This window comes from Nuphar pumila, chromosome 3 (genome assembly GCF_984573655.1).
Source record: "Nuphar pumila chromosome 3, dmNupPumi1.hap1.1, whole genome shotgun sequence".
Lineage (NCBI taxonomy): Eukaryota > Viridiplantae > Streptophyta > Magnoliopsida > Nymphaeales > Nymphaeaceae > Nuphar > Nuphar pumila.
This window is the reverse complement of record NC_143251.1, coordinates 147,534,303-147,558,619: the sequence shown is the minus strand read 5'-3', so window position 1 is coordinate 147,558,619 and position 24,317 is coordinate 147,534,303. Positions and strand designations below refer to the sequence as shown.

Sequence of the window (24,317 nt, the reverse complement as noted above, 5' to 3'; positions counted from 1 at the left end):
CCCCTCGGGGGTATTTGATATCTCAATCTAAATTTGCTCTTGATATCGTTTCTAGGTCTGACATTACAGATGATAAGAAAGTAGACACTCCAGAAGTTGTCAATGTTAAAATGAAAATTGATGATAGAGAACTTCTTGATGATCCTACTCCTTATAGACAGCTTGTTGGAGCTTTTTCTTATCTTTCCATTACTAGGCCAGATATAACTCATGCGGTTCATACAGTCAGTCAGTTTCAGCATGCTCCCACCTCCGTGCACATGGGAGCGATTTTGTGTATTATTAGATACTTAAAATCCTCTCTTTCACGAGGACTCTTCTTGTCTGCTTCATCTTCATTAAATTTAATTGCATATACTGATGCTGACTGGGGAGGTGATCCCAATAATAGACACTCAACTACTGGTTTTTGTGTGTTCCTAGGTGAAACCTTAATTTCGTGGAGGTGCAAGAAGCAGCAAAAAGTCTCTTTCCTCCACCGAAGCTGAATACAGAGTTATGGCAACCACCACTATGGAGGTTGTTTGGCTCAGACGATTGCTAGCGGATATGGGAGCTAAAGCAACGCAAGCTTCAAAGATGTGTTGTGACAACAAAAGTGCGATCTACATTGCAAGCAACCAGACATTCCATGAGCGTACTAAACACATTAAGATGGACTGTCACTATGTCAGAGATGAATACTTAGATGGAACCATTGATCTGCCATATGTTACATCCGAATATCAATTAGCAGACTTCTTCACCAAGCCTCTCGCTGCTCCCAGATTTCACTTCCTCTTAGACAAACTTTCGCTCATTGTACCGTAAGTTTGAGGGGGAGTGTTAAAATGTAAACTGTAATATATATATATATATTATTTAATATTATTATATTTTCTTTTATTATTTTATTTTTCTATTTTTCTTTATTTTCTTTTTTAGCATCTAGTTCAATAGAAACTAGATATTTGATCCAGTCAAGTTCCTGTTGGAACTTGACTGTGCAAATAGCAGTTGGACTGTAGTCCAACAGCTATAATAAATGCTGTTGGACTATAGTCCAACAACTATAATAATAAATGTTGTTGGACTGTAGTCCAACAGCTATATTAAGAGACGTTGGAATCCAACGTCTCTTTTGGAGAGCTCAAAATGAGCTCTCCTCTCTCTTCCACTTTTTTGTATATATAGGGGTGAACCCCTTCAATGTAAAGCACCATGCTTCTTAAGCATTTTGTTCATGAATAAAGTATTATTTATTTTTCAAGTGTTCTTCCTTTTATACCCTTTCAAGGGTCATGCTTGTAGTGTCTCCAATAGACACTTGTTTGTGAGTTATTTGTGCATTTGTTGAAGACCACCATTTCATTACAACATATTCGTTGCATCAACTTTGTCATCATCAAAATTTTGTTCATCAAAGGCAACATTTCTTGAGATTCTGATACGTTTGTTGGTGTGATCATAACACCTATATCCTTTGTAGTCATCTGCATATTCCACAAACCTACACTTCTGGGCCTTGTCCTGAAACTTGTTTCTCAGGGACTGATCAATATGACATAGAAAATACATCAAAAAACACACAGATCATGATAACTAGGATGAGCTCTAAAAAGACAGTGATAAGGAGACTTATTTTCCAGAACAACCATGGGCAGTCTATTTATCACATGCATGGAAGAATGAAAGACTTCTGTCAATAGGTTGACGGGAAGATTATTATCATGAAGCATACTCATGGCACTTTCAACGATGTCTTTTTTTGTTCAGTAATTCCATTTTGTTGAGGAGTGTGAGGGCAGGACACCCTTCTTCCTATTCTGTTATTTCAAAGAAAAGAAATAAAATCACGGGATGAGAATTCCCCACCTCCATCACATTCGAAAAATTGAATGGACTCAGAGAATTGATTTTTGACCAAAGAAAGAAAATTTTGAAACAAAGAGAAGACTTCTGACTTATTTTTTATGAAATATATCAAAGTGTATAGAGAATTACTATCAATAAAGATTAAGTAGTATCTGCTTCCAGATCCAAAGACAATTGGGGCGGGTCCCCGTACATCAGAACAAATAATCTCAAAAGGTTTTGAAGCTCTCTTATTAATTGAATGGAAAAACAATATATGACTCTTGCATGAAAGACAACTAGAACACTTATGACTGCTCTCATTTCTATTGAGACTTTCTTTTGGAATGAGATTATTAGAGACATTTTTCTTAATAAAATGACTCCCACAATGTCCTAACCGACTATGCCATAAGAATGGCTTATTACATTCAGTGATGCTAAAAACACTGGCAGAAGAGGATGAACACGACTCTAATGAAGGCTTCAAAATCAGGTGAGCAGGGCAGACAACATGACATGGAGCTTCTTCAAAGACATACATATTGCCTCGTCTTTTTCCTTCAGCGAATGTTTTCCTTGTGCGTAGGTCCTTGACCTGCACAGAAAAGGGAGCGAATTCAACTAAAGCATTATTATCATCAATAATTTTGGAGACAGAGACAATATTTTTCTTAATGTTAGGAGCATGAAGAACGTCATAAAGAGTAAGAGTGGAATGTGACATGGGAATGACAGTTTTTCTAACATGAGAAACAGGACGGTGGGATCCATCTTCAGTGACAATCTTACTTTTTCCAAAATTAGGAATATGGTTAAAAATTTTACCTGCATCGCCGATCACATGAGTTGCTGCCCTTGAGTCGACAAACCATGTGCCTTTATTACTCTGCTTCAATTTCAACTCTGACAAGGCAAATATCAACAAATCTTTAATCTCTCCACTGTCTCTGGTATTTGTGAACTTTCTTTTGGTTTTTCTCTGTGGACCCTTTCCTTTATTCTCTGGATTATGCCAACAATTCACCTTGATATGCCCTTTTTTGTTACAAAGGAAGCAAGTAGGGATGAATCTTGGTCCCTGCGCATGAGCTAACATGTTTGGAGTGGGAAGCAGACCACGCCCTCCATGTCCACTTCGCCCTTGTCCTCCTCGTCTCCGTCCTCTACCATAAGTCACTCCTGTGGCCAAAACTTCTTGAGTATTTGGATGATTATGAGTTTCTTCAGAGAATCCCTTCAGAGTCATTTCATACTGGATCAATTTGGCTTGTAGCTCATCGAAGGTAGGAAGAACAGGAAGGCACAATTGTGAAGTGACTATCATATTGTAGTCAGATCTCAATCCACTCAAACTTTGTTGCACCATGTCATTGTCACTAACGACACACCCTATAACTACAAGCTGATCTGTGATGATCTTTATCTTGTTCAAATATTCCATGATGGTCATGAAATCTTTTCTTAGCAACTGAAATTCCCTTTTTAGAAAAACCACCCTTGCTTGAGAAACCTGCGAATACGTCTGAACCAGTCGTTCTCAGAGTCGTAGCGCTGTACAATTGTCAGGAATGACAACAAGGATCTCTTGAGACAGAGTTGATGTGATGTATGCAACAACTGATTGATCTTTCCTTTCTCAATTGAGAAATTCAACATTTTTGACATACACGATGGAACTCGCCCCTTGATAATCTTTTTCTTCTCTAGACAAATTCTAGTGGGACTGAAGTGGTTCCATCCAAGTGACCTAAGAGACCTTGACTCCTTATGAAAGAGATAATTTGTCTCTTCCAAATCAAGAAATTTGAGGTATTCAACTTTTCAGAAATAAGCTGGTTGAGAAAACTTGAAGAAAGTTTTGATTGAGAGTGATAAGAATCCATTGAGAATGAGAATCAATAGGACTATTCACGAAAATTTCAACCCTCTTCCTTTTTTTTTGAGGAACAGAGGGTTGTAGGCTGTCAGAATCAGAGAATACAGAAACTGATATTTAACGTGTGAAAACTGATATTTAACGTGTGACAAACACCTGCACACGTTAAATATACCTCTTTTTTTTGACAAGTGTAAAAATGAATAATCAAAGGATAAATTGCACAACAAAGCGGTAAGAAATCATGGGAAACACTGTAGTATTCGAATATGCAGAGATAGACTTGGAAAAGGTAGGGCAAAAGAAGATCAAACAATTAATAAAAGTAACTCTTGTGAATGGGTTCACGTGAATCGGTTCACGTGAAATCCCGTAACACGTGAACCACAGATTCACAAAAGTAGACCCACGCGAGGTGTGAGTACACAGGGGATTTCAGAAAAAAAATAGACAGAAGAGGATAGATAAAGAAGAGAAGAGATGAAGAAGAACAAAAGGGAAGAGAGGAACGAAAAACCTCAGATTTCTGATTGTCGCCTCTGCCGGAATTTTTTTTTCAGCCTTTAGGTGGATCTTGGCTCTGATACCATGAAAGTTTTTTAATCTGTACCGGTATTGAGAAAGAGAGAAAAGAGAGGGAGAGAGAGAGAGAGAGAGACAAAGAGAGGAACCCAAAGAGGTGATTGCGGCTGTCCTAAAGCTGTATATTTATAACTTACATTACAAAAGTATTGGACCGGGTCTGGTGTATCGAGACCCGAATAAAAGGAGACTATACATGGCTCGAGTATTAATGTACCCAGACTATACACAAGTATCACATGAATTGGATCGAATCCAGATCGGGTCCTAATGACACTTTTCCACCTTTTTCACTATGCCCCTCTCCTCGTAGTCGTACTCTTAGTCATGTACAATATGTTTGGGCTACGAAGAGCAGTATGAGAGGTCTGTAGTAACCTCGAGGCGTGTTTTGACACTTTCTGTTGATCATGTAATATCGACGTTTGCCTAACAGGCAAGAGGCTCGTGACAATGTAAAGGACCTGAGCATGACAAGTTTGAACTTGAATGGTTACACCATATCTTATCGGCAGAACATTGTTGTGGGGATTTCCTTTTGAGAAATCCATGCGCCTCTCATCGTAGTTGTACTTTTGAACAAGTATATTGTGTACTACGATGAGAGGTCTGTGTTTACATTGAACGTGCAATGGTATGTGTTTGAGATCACAAAATGATGATGTTGTTACCCTCACTATGAGTTGACCCCTCTCATCGCGGTTGTACTTTTGAACAGGTACGTTGCATACTGCAGTGAGTAGGATGAGAGGTGCGTGGTTGCCTCGAACGTGCATTGGCACATATAATTCAATTAATGGCTATTTCGGGCAAATGACTCGGCTTTCCCAATTATTAGAGTTAGGGAAAACGCTACAAAGATAGCTTTCAGGCCACTTCTGCAGAAGTTTGTGAAAGGACGTGTTTTGGGTCATGGGTCAGGGTCTATACTCGTGACCGTGATCAGCCTTATATTATATTCCTTCATTAATGGCACATGGGTTATTGTATTCTGTTGTAAAGGGTATTTTGGTACCCTAAAATCTTTGTATCAGTAATAGCATATAATGAAAGGTTCAGTGGCCGATTCCTGTATTGAGGAATCTGGTTTTCTTTGCAGCTCCTCTCTCTCTGTTCTTCACCCTTCATGCATGATGAAACTCTGGTTTTATAAAATCTAACATGGTATCAAAGCCACGCTAGAGCTGGATCTGGGATTGCTTTCAAACAAGTACGTCTAAAGGATTGTTTAGCCTCACAAGTCAGAAAATCGATTTCTGAATCTCTTCTTCTTCTTGTTAATCTCTTCTTCCTGTAAATCTCTTCTTCCTGCCTGAACTTCTCTCTCTCATCGTTGTCGTCGACGTCGACGTCATCGTTACGCTGCGTCTCTAGTGATCTCGCTCCTTCGGTACCCCTTCTCTGTGTGTGTGGTGCACTTTGGTAACCCATCTTGATCAAATCTCATCGGATTCATATCTGATCACGTTTTTCGGTCATTGATAGTTTCTGTGTGGTCTTTTTTAATCTCAGTTTGGTTTTAAATCAACTTGTTGATCAGAATCAAATCTGATCAGGTAATCGGCTGTCTATCAACCTCGTTTTTCTCCTTGTTAATCAGATCTGGTCAGATTCAGATCTGACTCCATCTGTTTGACATTTTCATCATCTTTATCCTTGAATGTTTTTAAATCAAAATCGGGTCTGAGCTTCAATTATGTGTTTCTCTTAAATTTTCGTACTTAGTGATTACCTTCTTTTATTCATATATTCTTTTATTCACATCTGGATAATTACAGTTTTGATCGGAATTCAATACTCCATGTAAATTAGATACCAGATTTGGTTTATTTTTAGTTTTCTTCTCAATTATTGTTTATCGTTCTTCACACAACCTGGTATAGTTTATTCTGCAAAAAAAAGGGGAAGTTCCAGTTGTTTTTTTTCGTCATCTGTGTGACTATTCTGTCAGCAACAGCAAAAAAAAATTGCAGGAATTTTCTTGAAATTGAAAGCTGTCTTTCCATATACTGATTTCTTAGCTTTTATCGGGCTGTTTGCTGGATACATTCTCCCTATTCTTATCATAAAACATGGATTCATTTCTTTCTGAGTCTGACCTTTCTTCAAGCTTTCTTAGTCAACTCGTGTATGAAAAATTGAACAATTCTAATTTCCTGACTTGGAAGAGGCAGATCATTTCTTTCATTAGGAGTCAGGATCTTTTTGGACATCTGGATGGATTTGTTCCAGTTTCTCAAGAGTTTATATCACGTGAGGAAAAGGACAATAAAGGAGCATCTACCACAATATATGTTAGAAATCCAGAATTTGTGGCTTGGATGAAAAGAGATCAGACGCTAGTTGCTTACATTACCTCTACATTGTCACAAGAGGTGCTTGTGGCAATTCCAAATGACTGCACTGCCTGCAACTTTGGGAGAGACTAGTTCAGACATATTCACAGGTTTCTCAGGCCAGGATTGTATTTCTTAAAAGGGAATTTCAGATGTTAAAAAAGGATTCCATGACTATCATGGAATACTCAAACAAAATGAAGATCATCACAAATCAATTAGCAGTGGTTGGGTGTGCGGTGACTGATAAAGATATGGTACAACAAACTCTGAGTGGATTGGGGCTTGACTATCACATGATTGTTACTTGTTGTGTCTACCTGATTTGCCCAGATTTGAAGACATGCGTGCAAAACTACTTCAATATGAAATGAACTTGAAAGGGTTTTCTGAAGAATCACATATGCATGCAGGGACACAAGAGGTCCTTGCCACAGGGGTAGCCTATGGACGAGTACGAGGACGAGAAAATTATGATGTTAAGGGAAGAGGAGGACAAGGAAGAAGTGGATAAGGAGGCCGTGGGCTATTACCTACACCCAACATACATCCCAACTCACAGCGACAGAGGCCAATCCCTACTTGTTTTCTGTGTAACAAAAAGAGACACATCAAAGCTAATTGTTGGTTTAATCCCCTAAATAAAGGAAAATCAACAGATACTGAAGCAAAGAGAGGAACAAACAACATAAAGGTCAGCGAAGAAGTAAAAGAGTTGTTATTGTCAACACTAGCAGGATTAAACCTGAAACAGAATGAGGAAGGTACTTGGTATGTGAAATCTGGGGCAACGACTTATGTTACTGGTGATGCAGGTAAGCTCCTAAATGTTGTTCTTTACATTGGTAGAAATAATATAGATATTGGAAATTCTGTTATACCCATGACAAAGTCCTCTCTCAATCTTTCAAAGATTTTTTATGCTCCTAACATCAAGAAAAATATTATTTCTGTTTCCAAGCTTGTTGATGATGTCAATGCTTCAATTGAATTTACTCCCTCTTCTGTTCTTGTCAAGGATCTCTGCACGAGAGAGATGTTCGCTAAAGGAAAATGATAAGGCAATATGTATGTTTTGCAAGGGGTTCTTTCCGCTCGTGTTCGCCCTGTTGACCCAAACTTGAAGCTCTCCTCATCGTCGTCCTCAGTGGTTCCTACATGTGTTTTTAGTGTCTCTGAATCCAATAAGCCAAATCTTTGGCATGGTCGTTTAGGTCATTGTAGTAGCAGTTTCATTGAGAAGCTTGTTTCAAATAACCTCGTTCCCAAGTCTAGTTTAGGAATAAATATCAATGACAACAAATGTTTCAGTTGTCTCTTATGTAAGAGTCATGTTTTACCTTTTCATTCTATCAATAAAAGAGCTTCAAGACCCTTTGAGATTATTTGTTCTGCTGTTTGGGGGCTTGCCTTAGTTGCTTCTTTATCTGGAACTAGATATTATCTTATATTTGTTGACAGTTATTCTCGTTATACTTGGATTCCACCCTTAGTTGCTTATTCTCATTACACTCTCTTCAAGTGATTTTACTAACTTTCTTCAAGGTAATGGAATAAAGAGAAGGGTGTCTTGCCCTCATACACCTCAGCAAAATGGGATTGCTGAAAGAAAGCATCACCATATTGTTGAGAGTGTAATGAGTATGATACATGATAGTAATCTTCTGATTACTCTGTGGACAAAAGCCTTTCATTCAGCAGTCCATGTGATAAATCAATTGCCCATGTCTGTTTTGGAGAACAAATCTCCTTTCTTTTCCCTTTTTGAAGTTCAGCCCAGCTATCATGATTTACGCGTGTTTGGTTGTGTATGTTATGCTCATATTGACAGTTCAATGAGACATAAGTTTCAGGACAAGGCCTTAAAGTGCAGGTTTGTGGGATATGCAGATGACTATAACGGATACATGTGCTATGATCCCATGAGCAAGCGCATCAAAATATCAAGAAATGTTATCTTCGATGAATTGAATTTTGATCATTGATGCATTGCTTCTGAATCAAATTCCAAAGTTGAGGTCTATCATCCTTGGTTGAATTTGAACTTTTCTTCGGCACTAGTAATATTTGTTCTTCAAATTGTGATCAGAAGGATAAAGCGTCTATGTCTGCTGATAGGCTGATTGCATAGGAGAGTACAGAGTCATCCTTGGGTCCAGAAAGGTATAAAGGTCTTGTTTTTACCCGACGAGAAAGGGATGCACCCACTAACTTTAATCAGGAAATGGATACGCCTTCTATATCCACTCCTACCTTTGAGGTTAGTCGACCTACCCGCTCTCGTCATCCGATAGAAAGATGGGTCAGTTATAAAAATTTCTCACTGGACTTCCAACTTTTTCTAACTGCCTTGAGCAAGGAAGATGAGCCCACAAATTTTTCTCAAGCAGCAAATTCTAAATGATGGGTTGAAGCTATGAATGAAGAAATGAAGGCTCTACATAAATGTGGTACCTGGGATGTTGTTCCCAGACCACCTGACATAAATGTTGTTGGGTCGAAATGGGTGTACAAAATAAATTACAAACCGGATGGGACTATAGAACGGTATAAGGCAAGACTTGTCGCAAAAGGATTTACACAAGAGCAAGGACATGATTATGATGAGACCTTTGGTCCAGTTGTAAAAATGGGGACAATAAGAGTCATACTATCTTTAGCGGTTGAACATCAGTGGACAATTAGTCAACTTGATGTCAAAAATGCTTTTCTCCATGGAAATTTGAAGGAGGAAGTATACATGGAACAACCCATTGGCTATGCAAAAGACAATCCTACAAAATACGTATGCAAATTAAAAAGAACAATATACGGATTGAAGCAGGCATCCCGTTCCTGGTTTGATAGTTTCCTTCTTGAAATACAAAAATATGGTTTTAGGCGATCTCTCCTTGACCATTCCTTGTTTATATTCCAGAACCAAGATGTGGTCACTCTGTTGTTAATATTTGTGGATGATATTGTCATCACAGGTAATTCCAAAGTTCATAATGAGGAGGTCAAACATCTCTTGAATTAGAGATTCAAAATGAAGGATCTTGGGAAACTGCGATACTACCTTGGAGTTGAAGTTGACAGTACTTCAGAAGGAATAATGACTCTCACCCAACATAAGTACACTATTGATGTTCTCACTAAGGCAGGTATGAAAGATTGTAAACCCTTGGGAACTCCTAGCGTCCTTCACCGGAAACTCAGTTCTCAAGATGGAGATCTATATGAGAATCCTATAATATATCGTAGCATAATAGGCATTTTGCAATATCTTACCTTCACTAGACCTGATATTGTTTAGTCAGTAAATCAGGTCTCTCAGTTCATGCATGAGCTGCGTGAAGGACATATGGAAGCAGTTAAACAGATATTTCGGTACTTGAAGGGAATGGTTGGGGATGGCCTTTTGTATAGAAAAAGGACAAACGAGCAAAATGAACATGAAATTATTGTCTATACGGATGCAGACTGGGCAGGAGATCCAGATGAACACAAATATGTATCCGGCTATTGTGTGTTTGTTGGGATGAATTTGGTATCCTGGAGTAGTACGAAACAAAAGGCTGTCGCTACTGCTGAAGCTACCTGGATTAGGCACTTATTGATAGAAGTGGGAGAATCGATCTCTCGATCCCTTCTTTTATGTGATAATCAAAGTGCCATCAATATGTCCTTTAATCCCATTTATCACAGTCGTGCCAAACACATTGAAATAGATAAACATTTTGTGAGACAAAAGGTAGAAGAGAAGGAGATTGAGCCTGAATTTGTACAGACTACTGATCAAGTGGCTGATATATTCACAAAAGGATTGACTAAAGACAAGTTTTGGATGTTAAACGGCAAGTTGTTCATGGTTCAAAACCATGCACAACTTGAGGGAGGGTGAAAAGACGTGTTTTGGGTCACGGGTCAGGGTCCAGACCCGTGACCATGATCAACGTTATATTATATTCCATCATTAATTGCACATGGGTTATTGTATTCTGTTGTAAAGGGTATTTTGGTACCCTAAAATCTTTGTATCAGTAATAGCATATAATGAAAGGTTCGGTAGCCGATTCCTGTATTGAGGAATCTGGTTTTCTCTGCAGCTCCTTCTCTCTCTCTGTTCTTCACCCTTCACGCACGATGAAACTCTGGTTTTTTAAAATCTAACAGTTTGGATGCATCCACGGGCCATGAATGCCTTTGGGGATTTACTCTCTTGGTCACTGGTCGTCCCATTAGGAGCGGACTCAATCAGTCATTCAGGGTATCATAAAATACCTAGCATAATCAGCTCGCAGATCGATCTCGGTTGTTTCGTTTTTGCCTTGTGCGTACGCACAATGGCCAGCTAATAATCAGAACAAAATGTAAACTATTCACATTGTAGAAATTTGCGTGATGTGACATGAATTGTTTGTTTGCTCTGTAGTTCAGCGTATACCACTCGTTGAACTATGCACGCCTGTTGTGGCGCTGCTCTTGTTGGTTGAATTGGTTACGCAGTCCTGTGTTAATAATTAGCTGCTCGTACTAGTTAAATGCTTATGATAGTAGCGTTATGTTAGTTGCAGTATATTAGCATGCGACTTGCTTGGTTGAACTACTTGGTGCTTCTTGTAATATAACAATTGTTGGCTTGCGTCTCCTATGATGAATGTGACTGCTTATAGCTGATAATCTACGAACTGTTTATATGAACAATGTAACTGTTTACAACTCGTAATCTACGAACTGTCTACAACTAGAACTAATGTAATTATTTGTCTTACAAGCTGCCTACACCTTGCGGTTAATATATAACTGTTGTGTGATTACTTAATCACATGTAACTTATAAACTGCTTGTTATTCAATAGCTTGCACTTCATGATTAATGTAGTTACTTGTCAGTGGACTAAAAAATTTAATGGTTATTGCATGCATTGTAAGCTTTTTTATGATTGCCTATCCTATTTAGTTACTCGGCTTACTATGCTTCACTGCTTGGTGGAGTTAGTTACTCCCTACCTATAGAATCAGTTGGATTGCTATAAATGCTTATTTTACTTGTTCAATACTTTGTTCTTTATTGCTCTCGTATTTAGCTATTTGTTTTACTGGAGTTTTGCTTGCCATACTCGATAGCATATATGGTTAGCTCTGTTTTGTTTCTCCTGTTTAGTTTGGTAATTATTTTGCTTATTGCAGTCTTTGCTCATTCTTGTCTTTTGCACCCCTACTAGTTTTTTGCGAAACTGACCCATTTCATGGGCAGGTGGTGGACAAGTTGATACAACTTGCGATGGCATGATGACATGATGAGTTCAAGATAAGATCCTTTCCTTGATGTTTCGCTCCTAAGGACATTTTGGTAAATATGATATAGAGCTTCTTTGATAGTCTCTCTTTTGTTTAAACTCTGAATTATTAAAACAATGCTACCAAAACTCTGTTTCTTCTTTTTATTTCAATAAATATATTTGAGTTGCAAATTTGTTTGAAAAAGAAAGTTTGCGCTGTAACGCGCCCAAGGTCCAGGGACTTGCTATTTCAAAACATAATTTACCGCTGAACTTCTATTTCAAACTCTGAAAAATGATCTCAATTCGGGTGTATCACCACCATAAAAACGCCCCCAATTAAGGACCGTCATTGTAGGATTCTATGCATCTATTCTTGCTGCATTCCGGCTAAATCTTCCACTTCTTGATGCATAAGCCACAAAGTTGTGACCTATAAAGTGTAGAGTTCTTTATTTGCAGCAGATATGACTTCAAGCGCGAACATTGCCCCATCTAAGATATCATTGTCTTTTTTGGCAGAAAAAAATTGTTTAACTATAACAAGAAAATGCAAATGAAAAAATAAAATAATAAATCATTAGAGTTAAAACTTTATTAAATAAATAAAATAAAATTTTTACCAAGAGAAACTCGTTTGTCCCCTCTTGGTGCTGGGATCTTGAGATACTCTAACTCGTAATATTTTGGAGTAAGCATGTGGGCTAGACTATGGAGGGGCACATTCGTTCTATCCTATCTATTTGAGACAATCCTATAAATCTTTTTATACAAATCTGGTTGTCCTTTTAGTTCGTCTTTGATTTCCCCCACATGTTGTCCATGCCTTCATAGACTTCATCAATTATAGGGCATTCCTGGTCACAAAATTTGATCACCTTGTAGATATGTTTTGTGATCATTAATGCTAAACGAACAAAATCCCAGTATTCTTTATCAAGAACAATTGTTTCTATCATAACCGCCCTCATTTTCATAGTCTCACCATTGCATGATTGCTTTCACTCACTTCATCTATCTGATATGACTGTAAGCCTCATGTTCTCCCTCACATCAAGCAGGTGCTTTAGAGTAGTATAATCTAAAACAAACTTTGTTTTTGCAATCTTTATTAGCTTCAAATTTTCATTACTTCTAAAGATTGTTAATGCTTTTGAATGATTGGTGATATATTTCACAATTTCTTTACTTTGCAAATATGTCTCTTCCAACCAATGAAACTCTTGTGCCAAACTTTTGAAGATCAAATTAAGGGTGTGCACAGCACAAGGTGACCAGAAAATAAACTTATACGTTTGTTTCAATTCTTCAATAGTTAATTTGCAATTTGCTGCATTGTTTGTAATCACTTGCACTACATTAGAATGCCTCACAATTTTATTTTCACTCTTTAAAAACTCTATAATATGTGCAGCCGATTATTGCATGTTGAGAAAAGTCGCTTGCATATAAGAACATCGACCCAAAACAATTTGATGCAAGTATATTTATCAGGTGTTTGTTCTTTATATTTGTCCAACCATATGAGACAATGAAAACTCCAAACTTCTTAAACTTTTTTCGAAATTCACTCAACTCTATGTAAACACATTCTTTCTTACTGTCAAGCAACATTGTTCGAGCTTTTTCATATGATGGGGGTTTATATCCAGATACTTTACTAACTACTGATATCATCTCTTCCCAATACGGTGATCGAAGCACATTAAAAGGTATGCCATTTGCAAAAAAAGCTAATAATTTTATGATCTATATCGCCTCTTTCTACTTTTTTAAAGGTATCACGAATATCAACTGTGTTTCGACTTTCACTAGAGGCAAAAGATGTAGTCATACTACTAGGCTTCAATTTATCAATTCTGGATCTTTTCAACTCAAATGCGCTTGATGAAACTTTCACTCGTCGAACTTGCCTCTTAATTTTTCTTGCCAACTCTGTATTTTTTGCAACTATAGGACAAAAGACAATCCCAACACTTTGTCCCTTTGGAGCTCACATGAGATGTGCAAAAACTCGAGTACCCATGATAAATATTTTTGCAACGCCTGCAAATAAAAACATGAGTTCCACATTGCTTTTCTTGCCCACTCGTCTTTTGTTTCAATACATGGCGCCATAGCACTGTTGTTTTATGTATGCTAGGTGGTTCTACTTCTGGGTTATCTTTGTCATAGTACTCATCTAAGTCATATTTTTCTTCATCAAAACATTTTTTTCCCTTTCTCAAACTGATAAGGACAATCAAACATCTTACCCTTTCTGGCATTGTCATTCTCAACAACACTAGACGATTCATGCTCCAAATTGCAAAAAGAATCATCCTCATCGTCATAATTGTCGAGATCGGAGTTTGTGATGGTCATTAGTGAAGCAAAGAACAAGCAAATATACCTGCATAATAAAAGTATATGCAACAGTCTAAAGTAGCTATTGCTAACAACAAATGATGGGGGACTGAAGAACACAAATCATTACTCTCATAATCTACTAGTTACTAAGACAAAAAAATGAATATTTTGCATTAATGCAAGCTAAAAAAAACACTTTGGAGAATGCCGCCATGACCATTATTCAAAAGCAATAAACATGTGGGAAAGAATTGGAAATATGTGCCATCAATGAGATTATTTATGCAGATGATTGTTAATAATCTTTCAAAATGTTGTTGGCTAGAGAAATTTATACAACGAATCATGTTGTAAAAGGGAATCCTCCTTTCTACTATCTCAAAGAATTTTTGGCAATTTCTATAAATGGAAAACAAACAGCACAAAAGGAAAACACACAAACTATCTTTCACATTTTGGTGCACATAATGTTTTGACAGTGGAGGTTGGACTTTATTCCCCTGTTCTTTGGACAGTCTTTTGCTGCAATTTAATTCTTTTGACTTTACTCTAAAAAAATGAGAGGTCATATTTGTTCTTTATTCATTCAATCATATATCATTAATAGAATGTTCCGTCTTAAAAAGGATGCATGACATTTCATTGGTGGTTGAAAAGTATGGTATACCATATTCACATTGTTGCCATTTTACAGGAAAAATAAAAGAAAGAATCATCACGAATTTTTTCCTAAACATCACTGAGAAGGTAGCAATGTTACATTTAGGCACATAGACATGATAACATCTAGAATACTCACGACAAACACCGCATCACTAGACTTGTGCATTTCAAGTCTAGTTTCTTTTTGACATATTTGGGCAAGAAAATCACATATAGAAGGAGCCGAGGTCCTATGAACCTAAATTGCTTAAATTTCGGTTGAAGACCATATAGGAAAGAGAAAAGATTTTCTCTTTCAACTTGTTTTTTCTCAATAGCCAAACTTTCCCACTTTGGTTCAAACATAGTAAACTCATCCCAAATAGGAGATAGAAGACCATAAAAATCTCTTATCTCCTTGTTTGGTAGTGTGTACCTTGTCTTGGAGATAATATAGTCTAGCCATATCCTTTTAGATGAATTTGCTTTTTAAGAAGATCTATGCATTACATGTTTTTTTGAACTTGATGATGTTAGCTGCAATCTTGAACTCCATGATATTCATAAACTATGAGAGTATTTGAGCGTTGTTGGCCTCCCAATCCTTCATTTTTTCTTGATATTCTTGCAAAACCTGTTCCTTTACTTTTTCGGGGAGGACTTTAACTTTATCTCCTTCTCTTCTCGTTAGCTTTAGTTGAGGCTCATTAGTGGTTCCACTAACAAAACCCTTGATATGGCTTTTCATTGCGGTAGCCCACATCAAGTAGTTGTTTTCGTTGAGCTTGTAGGAGATGACAGAGGCGGATTCCCTTTCACCCATATTGAAGAAATAAACTTGTGGTTGAAAAGCAAAGTTTGAAGACCACCAACACAAAGCGAGCACACCCAAGATAATTTTCAACACTGCAAGAGCCCAAGACTCTGATACCATGAAATGAAACAAGAAGTGCACATTATGGTCTCTAATAGACTAAATGCAATCTCACAAAAGAGATAACAAACTTCACAAGAACACAATGTAAAATAAATGTTTTTTGTATTCACACAAATATGCTCTACTTTACAAGAGGCTCTATATATAGAGCATAACATACATCAAAAAGGACTTCGTTGGACTGCCTCCAACGGTAAGAAATATGACCGTTTGTAGCAGTCCAATGACTAGTTGAACTTTTTCCCAACAGTTCATAAATAGTTTAAATAAAAAACAAATAGAAATAAAAGAAAAACAAAAAGGACAATACAATATGGGCTGTATTTATTAAAACATATACAACGACCAAAATACCCTTGATATACGTATATCAAGTATATATATATATACTTATACAATGTATTTTAACAATCTCTCTCTCTCTCTCTGAAATATATATATATATATATATATATATATATATATATATATATATATATAGCTACCCTCATAGGTTCCACCCCCCTAGTTGGAACTCATAGGAGGAGGTTGTTTTGGCCAAATCTGCTCCCATGGATGTTTTCCGCATGGCCAAAATAGTAGGAATCAACACTTCGATCACATTTGTTTGACATAAAAATACGATTTTGTGATGATTGAAAATTTGGATCATTATAGCCCATTGATTTTCCAACCTCTGGAAAATCACATCCGGAGGGTCAGATGTGCCAGAGAGAGAGAGAGAGAGTTTGGAACACATGAGGGTAGCCAATATTTTCAACCTACAATTATCTGTTGTCATTAGCATGTTAAAAAATTATAGAGAACACACTTAAAATTGATGTGGTGACCTAAGCATTGTCATCAACCATGGGCATTTTAATAATGGCATAATGGTGACACATGTAGACATTGTGCATTTTGCAAGCACAGACCTCCGCCTATGAGTTCCAACTAGGGGTTTTGGAACCCACGAGGGTAGCCAATATTTGAGGAAGCGGGAGCGAGAAGCGATACGAGAAGCGGGAGCGGGAAGCGAGGCACTTTCAAAATTTTAGGAAGCGGGAAGCGTGGGACCACTTAAGAGCGAACCGGGTATCGTCTCGGAAGCGACCTAGGAAGCGAGGGGAAGCGAAAAAAATAAAAATAAAAAATAAAACATAAAAAGAATTGAAAAAATGAGGGAAGCGTGATGGGAAGCGCGCTTCCCATTAAAGAGAAGCACGTTTCCCATTTAAAAATGGCGCTTCCCCGCGCGTTTCGGAAGCGTGACGTTTCGTGCTTCCGAAGCGCGCTTCCTCACTTACCTAGGCGCTTCCGGTAGCTCTGGTCATTAGCATGTTAAAAAATTATAGAGAACAAACTTAAAATTGACATGGTGACCTAAGCATTGTCATCAACCATGGGCATTTTAATAATGGCATAATGGTGACACATGTAGACATTGTGCATTTTGCAAGCACAGACCTCCGCCTATGAGTTCCAACTAGGGGTTTTGGAATCCATGAGGGTAGCCAATATTTTCAACCTACAATTATCTGTTGTCATTAGCATGTTGAAAAATTATAGAGAACGAACTTAAAATTGACGTGGTGACCTAAGCATTGTCATCAACCATGGGCATTTTAATAATGGCATAATGGTGACACATGTAGACATTGTGCATTTTGCAAGTACAGCTGATAAATTTATCAAATCCTAGGGGTATAAATTTGTGATAACCTTGCTAATGTCTGAAATGCTGTGAAAGTTAACTCCTCTCACATGTATGACACTATCAAGGGAGCTGCTAACTTGATGGTTTCATTCATAAATTGTCACCATCATGAACATTATTTTTTCATTTTTAAGGAAAAAACTGCCACATTAGTTGTGCATTCCAAATGTACAGTTCTGAACATATGCGGATTGTTCCTCTCAAATCTGTCTGATTCATAATTTGAAGGCTTGTCTACTCTGCTTGGTGCAATCAGACAACTCAGATCTACTAACAGCATGCTGTCACAGATTACTTACCAATTGTCTCTAAATGGCAAGTTCTTGCCTTGTTATATCTGACTTTAAGCTGACGGCATGCATTCATTTTTGGTTTTCTGCAGCCTCCTCCCTTGCAGAGAACGAGAAATAAGATGGACATGCGCGTTGTATCAATTCCTGTCCAGAGTATGAAGGAAGTGACGTCTGCTGGAAGTTTAGGTTCATCGTCATCGTTACAGATGGAATCTTCTGATGCAAAGAACCAAATAATCTCAGATGAATTGGCATCTGAGCCAAGTGATTTAATTACGCAAAGACCCGTGGACTTGTACAAGGTATGAATTTTGATAGTCGCAACTTGCAATATGGTTATAAATGCTTGGATGTAGAAAACTTGTATGTGGACCAAATGAACAGTGTTTCCATCCAAGTGCATGGCATTTGCATGCTAGGCAGACATAGCATGTCAAAATCCACGTTTTCATATTTTGTACGTCTGCAAAGCTTCTTGGCATCTTTTGCTTGTTTCTATCATATTTCTGCTGGTTCTAAGTTGTGAGCCATTTTTCCTGCACTTGCTGTAGATTTAAAAGGTCTTTTTTGGGCACAGGCTATATTCTCTGATGATTCAGATGATGAAAATGAGGATTCCAGTTCTGACCCAGTTGATCACAAGGCGAAGAACGTTGGAGTTAATAATACTTTAAATCGATTAATAGCTGGAGATTTCCTTGCGTCCCTGGGTAAAGAGCTTGGCTTAGAGGTTCCACCTGATTCATTTTACTCCTCCAAACTGAATCTTGATGTGTCTGCCTCCTCCAAAGAATTAATGAAGAATCAGGTGAAGATCTTGTCAGGCGACCAATTGATGGCTAATAATTTTACCAATGAAGATTTAAAACCACCTTCAGAGGGGAAGCCAATATCTGATGGTAAATTCATTGTTCCTGAGAATGAATTTGAGGCTTCTGGATGCACCAATACGAGTGGTAGTAAGGGGAAAATTGCATCATCCCGGAGAGAATCACTTGTCTCACGTTCTTCTGGTCATTGCAGTACATCTTTTGGAACAGAGAGAAGACCGATGGTTGACCAAAAAGAAATCAGAAGACATTCAGGGCATCGTCAAGTTGGCAGTACAGATCGAGATGATTCTACTGATTCTGATGAGCCCAGATATTACTCAGAATCCGTGGAAAAGAAGAGGAAGAGAAGGAAATCACATGATCATGGCAGCCAAAATAAATCCAAGCACCATTCAAGAAAGAGCGGGTAGCGGCTTGGATTACTGGTAAGAAATTGTATATACCAGAAAGAGGGGAACCACGTTCTTGGAACTAGCCCATAACAGGAAGCGTGGTTCTGCTCTGCATGTAATTGTCGTTAAATCTGGTACTGAGAAGATGAATTTTATTGGTTTTCTCTATATACCATCCACATAAGTTGTCAACGTACAAGGGGAATCTCTCTCCAATTTTCGATTAAAATTTCTTTCCACCCTCATCCCTTTATCATTAGCTTTTCAAAGTGCGGGCAGTTTGTAGATAACTTGGGTTTTTGACCATGCTTTTGTGCAAGACACGTGCAAAGCTGTCATGTTTTTCTAATTTATATTTGATACATTTTGCCATCTCAGATCTGTGCGAATTGGTTTGATACCTAGGGAAATGGGACATAAAATCCGATAAAGTTTCAACTGAAATTTGTTCTATCCAAATATAAAAAACTTGCCAACCAAACATTAGTCTTAATCCTTTGCCTGAAATGTATACAGTAAAAATTGTGGTTCTGCCATGTGCATTGTGGCAGTGCAATCAGGGTTGAAACACTTTAAAAACTTGGAAGTTACATCATCGTCATCACCGCCATGCTTTGTCTCAAACGCCAATTGCATAGGTATGGAATCCGGAATCCTGCATCTCAAAAAGAAAAAAGAAAAATAAGGGATCTATTCTTGATTTGATTTGGCACGAACACCGTAAAAGCAAAGATTCATTTGGAAATTAGAAAAAACAAAACTCTCATGTTGCCGTAGAATAGTTATATAATAGTGGCAAAAGTTAAAAAATGATAATTATACGGCTGAGTTTCTCGTCAATTTTGTAGTTTGTATTTTCACAAAAAAATGTGGCAAATATTTAAAATGTGAAGTAAAATAAATGTTTTTCTTGAGATTGCAATAAAATCATGATAGTTTCATTTAAACCATAATATGATAATGTCTTGAAAATATCGCTATATACTGGACATTTAAAACTCATGTTGAAATATGACGTCTGAGACAGGCCTTGTAGTTTTTTTTTTTTTTTTGGATTTATAACCCGAAGAAACCGCTCGAAGACCTGGTTGCGCTGGCTCAGCCTGCAATACCTACAGTTGTGCCGACAGCGTAAAACTTCGAGGCTAAGACTCTTTTCCCCGGAGCCTATGCTAGGCATTGGCTTGCGCAGAGGGTTGACGCCCATCGGAATGGAACCTTAGACGGCCGTCCAGCAGCCAAGGCCCCACCCCACTATGCGAACCCCGTTTGGGGCTGAGGCCTTGTGGGTGAAAAGTTAAACAGTGACATTTCTGAAACAATCAACGGCGGAGATGATGGACGCATGCAATTTCTGTGAGTAAGGTACTCACAAAGTCGGGTGTGCTCTCTCTTGTTTTCATTTGCTACCACACAATGGGGCAATTAATCCCTGCAAGGCTGCAATAGAGATAAGGGTCCTTTCTTTTGCTCTATTGTTTAGTGATGGGATGTGAGCTTGAAACTTGAAAGGAAAGAAGGGAAGGTAAGCCTTGGTAGCCATATGGCTGCTGCTGCTTGCTTCTCGGCCGCCGCCACCAACACCTCCGCGGCTTGTTTCCTCTCGAAACCGGTGTTTTCTCAATCCCTATTGGCTGATAATGGCTGTGCAGCAAATTCTTCATTACTACGCTTGTCTGCTCCATGGGCTTCTAGTTTTCAGGCATTTTCCCTCTCGGAGTCGCTCTCTTCTCTCTTGTTTCGGGTGCCTTTCACCAAAAGGAACAACGGCAAAAGCCGGAATAGGTGGCCTAGGATCTCGTGGGCTCTGGCTCAGGAGGAAACGGCCCTTACCGAAGAGAAAGTGGAAGGAGATGAAGAAGCGGCTCCCCCACCGCCGAACACCAAGCTCTACTTCGGAAATCTGCCTTACAGCTGCGATAGCGCTCAGCTGGCCGCGATCGTCCAAGAATACGGAAGTCCAGAGCTAGTGGAGGTAAACCTTGGCCTTGGCTGCATCTTTTGCTTGTGTACCAATTAAACCCAGCTTGCAACTAACTTACCATCGTTGTGGGGCGGGGGAATCGTTTTTTTTTTTTGCCCCCATCTCTTTAGGTGCTCTACGACAGAAACACGGGAAAGAGCAGAGGTTTTGCGTTCGTTACAATGAGCAGCGCCCAAGATGCTAATGCCGTCATCGAGAACCTCGACGGGAGTGTAAGACGATTGGGAAAATTTAAAAAGAAAAGCCTTCGTACCCAGGCGTTTTTTTTTCCTTCTCCTTCCTCATAGATTTATTTATTTATTATTATTTTAATTTAATGATTGCATAAGTGATGCGACTCGTCATTTTTTCAGGATTACGGTGGTCGGACGTTGAGGGTGAATTTCAGTGACAAACCGAAGCCACGAGAACCCCTCTATCCAGAGACGGAATTCAAGTTGTTCGTGGGGAACCTGTCTTGGACGGTGACCTCCGAGAGCTTGACGGAGGTGTTCAGCGGTTACGGGAATGTGGTTGGAGCAAGGGTTTTGTACGACGGAGAGACAGGCAGATCTCGAGGGTACGGCTTTGTTTGCTATTCTTCCAAATCGGAGATGGATGCTGCGCTTGAATCTTTGAACGGAGTGGTATGCTATTCTTCCTTCTCCTCCTCTTCTGCTTGTGTTTCTGGTGAGCCCGTAACTAGAAAACACTGTTACGGTGTTACTACTGAATGGCTGTTTGATTCTAATTTCTGAGGATGAAAGAGGCAGAGAACCTTGCGTACATCTTGGAACTTTTAAGTTTTGTGCTTCAAAATATGATATTTCTTTTTCTTTTTTACTGTTTGTTTTGAAAGCTTTTCTACCCCATCTTTACACGACTTTCGAGTATTATGCATCATGAATTCCAAGCTTTCTGCGACTTTCTTAGATTGAAAAGTAGCCATGTTAGAATTTCTGGGTTGACAGTGCTAAAGTTGGGTATCATTCCCATTTTCAAAAGATGAAAGACTGGTTTTGTCTGTTGTTGGAGAGGTGGAAATATCAATCTAATTTAGTATAGTCTTTTGGGGAGAAAACCTAACTCTTTTTGCTGCTTGTTTTTTCCCCTTGCATTTTGTATTGCTTTTCAGCAGACACCTTAGCCAACATGGTTTTGCCACTATAGACTTCAAGCACCTAGTTTGCCAATTCCTACGTCCATGCCATATTTGACCGCGACGAGGAACAGGGCCGTAACGCGTTTTTTGCGCCAATCTCTTCGAGGGATGCAAAATAATATTTTCTGTTTTTGCCTCAATCGTAGGAATTGGACGGCCGGGGTATGCGGATTAGCCTTGCGTTAGGCAAAAAATCGTAAGAGAGCGGGGAGTCGGAAGCTGAAAATGAGATAACGATCGGCGAGACAATGCAAGGCGACTGGCGAGTGGACTTTCGCTTGTGCAAAAGACATCTCCAAGTGATGAAAGAGGCTATCAGTGAGTCACGTTCTTTTACCTGGTTCTTGATGACGATTTACTTTGCAAAAGAAGCTGTTTTACTTGTGAAGCGGTGAATGGCTGCTTGCGAGGATACACGCAATTAGCACAATGATTCTGTTCTGTGACCTGGATATGTGACTTGATCAGGCTTTTTGTACATTGATCCATAATTAGAAGTTGCTCCCTATATTTTATCTTTCGGACTACTATAAGGGTTTTCTGTGGCGTAAAGGTAAAACAAAAAAAAGCTGGGCCTTTTTGCATTCTTATTATGTTTTTGATAAATTTTGAAGTCCCCATGAGTTTATTTCTTCATTCTCTTTTCTGCTTCACACAAATATCCACGGTGTTCCTCACCTTGGCCGCCACTAAATCTGGGCGCCCACTTTCTATAATCACTTTCGTCTTAGGCTCAATCTTATGCAGAATATATGTCCATCCTGCCCATAGTCAAGGAGGAAACCATCAAATTTTTTGTTGCTTGCAATTACTATCATTTACCAAGCCTTCTCTTTGGAGGATCTAGGCATAGAACTCCAGGGGACACCTTACCCAGGGGCGGCTCAAGAGAAGTTGAGGCACTAGGCATATTTCATTGGAGGCCCATATTTCTTCATATTTTTTTTCATTGGAGGCCCTCAGCATGTAACATATAAGCATTATATATATTTTTTCATTTGAGGCCCTAGGCGGTGGCCTCAAATATCAAAGAGGCCAGCCGGCCCTGATCTTGCCTACCACCTAACTTCGGGTTTACAGCGAAGGACACACCCCTTAGTAATCCACACTTGAACATGGTCCAAGGTTTGCTACATGGACTTTATTTCGACTTGACTTGGTTCTAAATCATATCCTTGATCTACGTCAATTTTGGCGTCGTATTACAAAACTTAATAAAGAAAAGGGGTTGAGAATAAGTTTATGTACCAAAATGGTTATTAGTCTAAACCAATGTTATCAGTAGGACCGATACCCATAGTATCGGCAGAAAATCGACTTGCTGCAAGCCTGAATCGGTTATTTTTTAATATTATTTTAATAGTTTTAACACGTGTTACGATTGACATGTAATAATTTATTATTATTTTTGGGCTGATACAGAACGATTCACTTGAGTATCGGTATTGGCCCATACAGCTCAATCTACTGACAACATTGGTCTAATCGGATTTAGATTTGACATATATAGGATTAATTAAGCATATCAACTTGAATCTGTTCTTAGTCTTCTAAGAACTAACCATGTAGGTCGAAGTGACAGATGAGCATATCTTTTTATGAAAGTCTAGCTGGGGTTAGGCAGACCCCTACCAGTTATACAACTATACCATTTGGTTTTGAACCTGCAACGTCCCAATACAAGGTGACATTCACTAGCCCCGGTTGGTACACTTAAGCATCTTAACAAATTGATAACTCTGTAGAATCAATCTAACTTTAGATTACACACACACACACCCCACAAGCTCAATCGAGCCGAGGGTTCAAGCTCATCTGAGTTTCAGCCAACTTGAGCCTGGTCAACTGAGGACTAAGCTGAGCTTGGAGTAGCAGTCTTTGGGCTCGTAGTGGAGGGGGCCTTGGCCACTAGGCAGGTGGTTAGGGTTCCATTCCTATGAGTGTCATACTCAGTAATGAAATGTTGCTATGATATTGCGCCTTTTATTTATGATATAATCCATGACAAATAGCTATACGATGAATAATTAAGCAGGTAGATGAATTATTCCAATGTGGCTTATTTTCACTGAACCATTATGGCTTATTCAAGTATAGTTTCTGATATTTTATGATGCTATCCAAATGACCGTTGAGTGTAGAAAAGGATTACGCTTT

The 24,317-nt window shown here is 38.6% G+C and overlaps 2 protein-coding genes across 5 annotated transcripts in view; both read left to right on the top strand.

Annotated features, from left to right (window-relative positions):
- TGH (SWAP (Suppressor-of-White-APricot)/surp domain-containing protein) overlaps positions 1–19,280 on the top strand; it is a 114,121-nt gene extending 94,841 nt beyond the window's left edge. For 3 of the 4 annotated variants that reach the window (XM_090000519.1, XM_090000517.1, XM_090000518.1), the window contains 2 exons: positions 17,900–18,112; positions 18,388–19,280. In XM_090000519.1, the coding sequence (XP_089856645.1) occupies positions 17,900–18,112; positions 18,388–19,053 (879 nt within the window). In that variant the 3' untranslated portion in view covers positions 19,054–19,280. The remainder of the gene's footprint in view (positions 1–17,899; positions 18,113–18,387) is intronic. The other variant, XM_090000520.1, reaches the window with a different exon arrangement.
- A 1,205-nt stretch (positions 19,281–20,485) lies between these two features.
- LOC149844345 (28 kDa ribonucleoprotein, chloroplastic-like) lies at positions 20,486–22,766 on the top strand. The gene is made up of 4 exons (XM_090000516.1): positions 20,486–21,010; positions 21,130–21,231; positions 21,373–21,645; positions 22,307–22,766. The coding sequence occupies exons 1-4, from the start codon at positions 20,579–20,581 to the stop codon at positions 22,358–22,360; spliced, it is 861 nt and encodes a 286-aa protein (XP_089856642.1). The 5' UTR covers positions 20,486–20,578; the 3' UTR covers positions 22,361–22,766.
- The last annotated feature ends 1,551 nt before the right edge of the window (positions 22,767–24,317 follow it).

Bases quoted from the DNA above. Each gene is read 5' to 3' on its own strand.
- LOC149844345 (XM_090000516.1), top strand. From the start codon at position 20,579: ATGGCTGCTGCTGCTTGCTTCTCGGCCGCCGCCACCAACACCTCCGCG. The intron at 21,011-21,129 runs GTAAACCTTGGC...CCATCTCTTTAG, and splicing joins GAAGTCCAGAGCTAGTGGAG to GTGCTCTACGACAGAAACAC. The intron at 21,646-22,306 runs GTATGCTATTCT...CCTCAATCGTAG, and splicing joins TTGAATCTTTGAACGGAGTG to GAATTGGACGGCCGGGGTAT.